Genomic DNA, 7,261 nt, shown 5'->3' on the forward strand with positions numbered 1-7,261 from the left:
TCCTGCTCCCATCACAGCTCCCGTTCCTGCCTGACTCAAAATAACTTCCTTGATATGCATTTTGTTAGCACTGGCAACTCTTTGCAGTGCCACAGCTCTGCAGAGCAGGAGGCCGGGGACAGCGGGGCTGTCATAGCCGCTTGTGTCCCCAGCATGGATGGGGCGTCCTGGCACAGCCCCCCCCCAGGTTGGGGGACATTAATCTTCTTACCCCCTGAGTTACCCGCTCCTGTTGGGGACAGAGGGAGAGCAGAAGCAAAGGGCTGCAGGCTTCAGATGGGGCTTCTTCATCAGCCCCCCCCAGCCTGGGACAGCCTGATAGAGCAGCAATTTTCCCTCTAATTAGGTGTAAAGTCAGAAAGTTCAATCCCTGCCTCAGCCATTGCTGGGAACACAGAACTCTTGGGAAATCAACACTTCAAAGTTGTCTCGTGTGTCTTTATGGGAAGCTGTTACCTTCCCCATCTTTGGTTTACCAGCCCTGAGCTAGAGGCGAGCGGGATGAGAAGCATGGCGTGAAGAAAAGAGCTTGTGCTTGCAGCTAAGAGAGGCTCACCTTGTTGGCACATCCTTTCCCCACCAAAACCACCCCAAACAGGCAACCTCTTCCTGATCCATTAGACATGGCCACTGGCTGGAGGAGCTGCTGGTGCAGCAGAGCCATCAAGGGACCACGGCACAGCATCTCATTCCCAAACACTTTGTGCAAAGCAGCTGCTTGCTCTGGGTGTGATCGCTTGGAGACAGAGAAAGCCTCTGTGTTTTGTGCTGCGTTTTCATTTAGCTTCCCAAAGCCATTTCTGCCTCTGAAAGAAACCCGTGCAGTGCTGCGACGGCTGTGCGAGGAGCTGCGAAACACCGAGCGCCGGGTTAGCAGGAGGATAACCCCGGAGCAAGGCGCGAAGCTCCAGGAGCCGATGGGGACTCAGGGGCAGGGATTCAATTAGCAGCAGCATCTAAAGCCCTGCAACGCCAATCGCTTTCCATGTCAATCAGGCGGGGAGTTCGTTTGCAGCGCAGGAGGAGAAGGCGCCGGCCGGGCTGTGCAGGGGCAGCCAGCACGGCTGCTCCCACTTACCGGCTTCGCCGAGGCCATCCCTGCGTGCCCAGAGGCATGGCCAGGGGTGACAGCAGAGCCATGCAAACCGAAGGAGACTGCAGACGGGTGCGGTCATTTATGGCCTGCTGTCGCCATTGATTTAATACCTCATTTGCCTTAAATCTTTCCTGATTTTGTAAAGTTGCTTTGAACAAGGCACTTTGTCATCCCAGGTTTCATCCCGCACCTACTTTATCTCCTTCCTCGGTGATATTGTGGCCATCGCGCCAGGCTCCAGCCTGAGCAGCAAGATATGTATCAGAGAGGGAGCATAAAGCCTGCTGAGGGGTGACAAGGACAGCAGGGAAAGCGCCCTGTGTGCTCAGACCTGCTGGTGCCTGATCCTAATTTCAGGAAGGAAAGTGGCTTCATCCAAGAGGGTAATGTGATGGGCATCACCCAGCAGCTAACGCTGCCCTGGGCAAGGGACACAAATGAAATTGGAGGAACTGAACTCTGGGAGTGCCTTTTTCTCCCACCTGGAATGACTTAACAGTGAATAACCAGCTCATGTGGAGACCCGTGCATGAGGCGAACGAATCCCACCCTGCTTCCCACGCCTCTGGCCTGGGCTCTGCCACAGGTGCCCAAGAGCCGAAACTGGGACAGAAACACCCGAGGGACCAGGGGATCATCCTGCTGCTGGAACGGTTAGGCAGAAACATCCAGCCCAGGAAACATCTGCGATCCCCCCACCTCTGCTCACCTCTCCCAGAGCAGATTCGGGCAGTGCTGTTTGGAAACAAGGCACAGAGACAGAGCACCCACAGAGGCAGAGGGACGTGGGGACAAGGAGAGGGTCCCCCTGCGGCTGCTCCTGCCTTGTGTAATCTGCAGCTCCTGCGCTACCCTTGGCTCAGAGCTTCCCTCCCGCCTCTCTGGTCTCCATCACCTCCAGCAGAAATGCTAATCAATGCATTTGCAAAACATGGAAATGACAGATAATATCGCTGATGAAAGTGCTCCTGGCTTTCCTATTTCCAGCAGAACTTGAAATGTGGTTAAAAACTCCCTCTACCGCCCTGAACATTATGAATTAATTCAACTGAACCGTAACAAGTAAATATACCTCCCCCCAAAAGGTCTTTCCTTTAGTGTAAAATAAGAGTGCAATTAATATTCATAACACATACATTTAGCATTTAAATTCAACATCCCCATCAGTTACACTAAGCTCTCACTACACATCAATATCTTTAATTACTCTTCTCTCGAGCAAGCGCTGAACCCAAGTAGATGGAAATATTTCCCTTACGATTTATACTCTGCTTTATTATGATCTGAGGGGTATTAAATGCAAAAGAAAAAGGAAAAAAAAAAAAAAAAAGCGCTGTTTTTTTTTATAAGCTCCAGATTGTTTCACTCGGTGCTTCCCGGGGGCCTCCGAAGTGCAGGGTTCGCACCCCCTGCTCCCACTCAGCTCCCGGGCAGTGGTTTATTGGAGAGGCACCTGCTACCCTTGCAAGGATGTTTTTAGCCCCAATTCCTACCTCCTGCTGCCGCTCTCTCCTGCTCACCTGACTGAGGGCCAGGCAGGAGACTTGAGGTCTGGCTGCAGCAACCACCAGCCCCTGGGGAAGAGCTTCTCCCCGGGGAACCTCCAGGGCCTGGTTTCAAAGGGAAAGGTGCAGCCCCAGGAAAGGAAGGAGAAGCGAAAAGGTGTCTCACCTTACTGGCTCCAGGAAGCAAGTGCAATTTGACGTATGGATCTGCCAAACCATTATGGTCCATGGGCTTCAGGCCCTGGAGAGGAAACAGCAAAAAGCAGGAGTTAGGACAACAGTGAGATGCTGGGCAGGCAGGGTGGCTTCGCTGAGCCCATCTACTGATGCCCATTTCCCCGGGATGTCATCAGTCCATGGAGTAATTGCACTGTTTCCCCAAGACTGGGGAAGGAGCAGAGCGTGGTTGGTGCAGGACTTGGGCTGTGCAGCCAAAGCTGAGTGCGCTCAGCACTCAAATGTCATCTGGGGTTTGTGCCGAGGAGGAGCTGCGGGAAGACTTCTCACCCGCACTTGGCATTGGCCGCAAAGCATCTCTCCACTCTTCCAGCAGCTGACTCCGACACCCTGATCACAATTAATCTGGGGTTAAGTAAATCAGCACAGCGATTTTCAAGGTTTAAAATTACAAGGTTTTGTCATTTAATAATTGCTTATGAGCAAACACACACCTCTGCTGTTGTGGCGTTACTTTTAAGCACTCCCAGAGGGTGTGATAGCACCTACCTACTCTTCGTTATTAAGGCACAGCTGAAGGAAGAACAGCTTTCAGGCCAGCGGGAGGCCGTCGCCAGCCGACTGCCGCGACGTTTGCATGGAAATCGGGGGGTACCAGAGCACAAATGCAAGGAAACACTTGCTGCGTTCATTAGTGATGGATTTTCTACCAGACCCTCATAGCTCTTAAAGGATGACGTGGATCATGTTTGTTATAGCGATGCTCTGGAGTCAATCCTGCTTCGGGCAGAGGGAGGAGACAACCTTACTCTTCTTCTAAACAACCAGCGGGCTGAAAATTATCCAAGGGTGATGCGCAAATCCAGACCAAAGCCATAACTGCACAGACTGCATGGAAACAAATCCACGGGGTAGGGGAAGCAACACAGGAGCATGAAAAATGGAGCCTAATTTTTACCAGTCCTAAGTGGGAATGATAATGGCTACATCAAGAAAGTCCTTGGATTATTTCCAGCCTGGCTGCGGGATCCCTGCAGGAGTTATTTCTCGGCTGTCTGAAGGCAATCCTCTGCCCGAATCAGAGGAGGGTTTCTCTGCAGAGGTATGCATCCAAACCCGGCTCCAGGTCGGGCACGGAAACCAGACTGGGTGCTGCTAAAGACTCGTCATGCCCTGTGTGTGACGAGCGGAGTATTTGGTGCCCAGGATTAATGAGCGTGTGCAGCTGCCAGGGATCCACCTGGCAGGAAAGCATTTGTACGGGCTGCTGGTGGAAAAGCTGCGTGCAACGAAAATGTAATGATCGAGGCCTGGGTTTGGGCAAATCAGTGCGGGAAATGCTGGGGTAAATCACTTCCATACTTTACATGTATGAAAAAACGCACCCAGCTTAGCACACAGCAGCAAGGCGGCCCCTCGGGATGCCCCCGTCCCACCCCTCCTGGATTGGCACAACTCGGTCGAGGGTCTGAGCTGCTCCTGACCTTGGTGAGGGCTCTGCTTTGGAGACCGGCGTGCTGCCCCGGGGCAAGCCAGACCAACTGGTGCCCAGCAAAGAGGATTTTGCTTCTAAAGCAGAGCCAAAAGGATAAAAATATCAGCAGCGAATGCAGGCTAAACGGCTCTGCTTTAACTGCAGTGCCTCTCGAGTGATGTCCCTGGCCCAATGAAAGAGGAAGGCAGCAGATACGGAGGATGGGAGGAAGGTGGTGGTATCGGCTGCGGTTCCACGGGCAGAAAGGGAGGCAAGGGGCTGGGCTGGTGCCCAGGCTCTGGAGGGGATCCGGCCGGCCGGGCATACAAACTGCTCTCAGCTCAGCAAAGGCTCCTGGGGTGGAGGTGTCCCACCTGCCTGATGCTGCGTGGCAAATGAGATCAGAAGCAAGCAAGCAAATTCCCATGAAAATGGATGGAGAAAGACAGGCAGCTCTGTAATTCACCCATCAATTCAGTTCAATTAAATTACCTTCTGAGGAGGCTATTAAAGGCTTTTTTAATAGATGTGCTATGGAAGATAGAGTGACAGGGGCCTGGAAAATGGCTCCTAATGTCACGTCTACCTCCCTCCCATGTCACTCAATACGAGTTTGGCACAGGGCCGAATTTAACATGAGAGCAGCCCCGATGACTCTACCCCACAAAGGTGCTCCCCCGGGACCTCACTCCCCCCGGGGACCCACAGGGTGACCGGCGCCATTGCTTCTGCTGCACAGAGGGACCTCCAGCCTAAAGCTGCCCCGAGGGAGCTGAGAGGCAGAGGAGGACCACAGGGCTCGTACACGGGGGCAGTCTCCCATTGGCTTCAGCCAGCACAGCCCCGGCTCCAACTGGTCCTCCTGCCAGGACCAGTTTATGGTCCTGTGCATCACAGCATGGGAGATGGAGCCGAGACAGCGCATCATCTTTTCCCTTCCTCTACCCAACATCAACATCCCTGCTGCAATCCTACAGAGACCGACAGCCCCTCTGCATCCCAGCTGCTGCCAGCTGCTCTCTGTGCCAGTGACATTTAGCTAATCAATAGGATTTAATTACGAGTTGGGCTAATCGGGCTGCCGATTAATGCCACACTAGAGGCATACAGAAATCACAGGGGACTGATTCGTTCCATCATTCACCCCACGATGAGCTGCCTGCCCGGTAAGCAGGCTTCCCGCTGCCTAAAAACCAGCCTGGACACCTCTTCCCAGTCCAAGGCATCTCATTCCAAAATGGGGCAAACTCTGCGCTTCCACCCTCACAGCCCAGAGGAGACACACAGCTTCAAGACAGGAATTTCCCTGCAGTGATAAATGTTTTATGAGTAAATCCATAAGTAATGCTCAGTGCAGACTTCCAGCACTCGGCTTCGGTTGGAAGTGGGGGAGCATCCAAATGCTCGGCAGGGTGGAAACTCTCGGCTGTTTTCTAGCTGCAGCCGCAGCCAGCGGCGCAGGGCGGGCAGCCGAGGGACGCCCGCCCGCAGCCAGCGGCGCAGGGCGAGCAGCCCAGGTACGCTCGCACGGGCAGCGTCTGCCCTGCATGGCCTGCCTGGGGCCAGGGAGCTGCCTGCACCCCTGCCTGCACAGCCAGCTGAGGCTCACCCTGGACATCTTCGACCCAAAAGCAGGAGACCAACGGAGCTACAGGATAGCACAGCCCCACAGTGTCTGCATTGCCTCACACCCCTGTAGATCCCCCTGTTGCGGGTTATTATCCCACTCCATGCAGCAGATTGGGCTTTAAAGGACTGAGCAAAAAATGAGACCCTCACCCAAGCCGTGGCATGGCATGCCGGGGCACAGACCCTGGTGCCTGCACATGAATCGTATCCTTTTCTATCACATTTTATAGGCGAGGGTGATGCCCAACACAGCCTGGGGGCAGCCCGGCTGTTTCCCACACATGACAGTACAGATCAACATAACCCTGGGAGAGCGCGTGGCGCTCGTGCACGGCAGCACGCAGCAAGGGGAAAGCCCTCCTGCCAGCCTGCCATGCTCCCGCGGTCCAGAAACGGGCTCCCACACCGCCCTGATTTATTCTCCCATCGATCCGAGCTCAGCCGCAACGTGCCTGAATTCAGCCGCGCCTGAAGCGTGAAAGGCAGGGTAGAGGCAGGGATGCTGCCAAGACTGAAAGCCATTAATGCGAGGCGGCCGCTGGCAGCCTGCCCGCTCCTGCTTGCACAGGGCCCTGAGCTTTCTGCCGGCCAAGGAGAGGCGGCAGGAACGCTGGGCACGCCACCACAGCCCTGCTCCAGCCGGGGAGCGATGAGGTTTCTTGGGCCTTACCTCCCCGGTGCTGCGATACCCCAGGACAGCGTCTGCTTTGGCCCCACGGTGCCACACTGGAGAGCCCTGATGCCCTGGCAGTTGCCTGGGGCTCACGTCAGCATAGTGGGGTGACAACCTGGTGCCGGCGAAGGCAGCGTGGGGAGAGGTATTGTGGCTGCTCCACTGGCCGAGACGCTACCCCAGTTGCATCTGCTGAAGGCAACACCAAAGCACAGGACTGTCCTAAGAGGTTAAGGCTGGAGGTGGATGCTCCTTGAGCGTGCTGTGGTCTTCCCTTGCCCTGCAGAGGCAGGATGCATTTCACAATCCAGGTTTGGACCAAAGGCAGTCCTGCACTCAATCTGTTCATCTCCAGGAGGAACCAGGACCCTCACTTCCCTGGCCAGAGCCTGCAGAGATGCTGGGTGTTCGCTGCCTTCCAAAACCAGCTTCCAGATACCCATCTGCTGGAGGTGGGACATGTCCCAAGGGCACTTTCCTTCTGGGCTTGAGACATTGTCCCCACAACATCGGCCAGGCCAGCCCCAGCCCAAGTCCAAGGGCAACACGTGTCTCAGTACTGCGCTGTGGCTTGTGTCTGTGGCCCCCAGCACAATGTGCCTGGTGGCAGGGCAGATCTGTGTGTTACTGGGGAAACTGAGGCACCAAGCGCCTCGCCCCTGGTGTAACCACACAGCCGGGGGATAGCCCTGCTGGCGAATCGCCTC

At 55.1% G+C, this 7,261-nt stretch overlaps 1 protein-coding gene across 1 annotated transcript in view; it reads right to left on the minus strand.

The window, feature by feature from the left end:
* Positions 1-7,261, minus strand: part of DOC2B (double C2-like domains, beta) — a 34,815-nt gene that overhangs the window by 13,735 nt on the left and 13,819 nt on the right. The window contains exon 3 of the mRNA XM_009882696.1: positions 2,768-2,842. Coding sequence (XP_009880998.1) covers positions 2,768-2,842 — 75 coding nt within the window. The remainder of the gene's footprint in view (positions 1-2,767; positions 2,843-7,261) is intronic.

This window comes from Charadrius vociferus, unplaced genomic scaffold (genome assembly GCF_000708025.1).
Source record: "Charadrius vociferus isolate BGI_N301 unplaced genomic scaffold, ASM70802v2 scaffold793, whole genome shotgun sequence".
Classification (NCBI taxonomy): Eukaryota; Metazoa; Chordata; class Aves; order Charadriiformes; family Charadriidae; genus Charadrius; species Charadrius vociferus.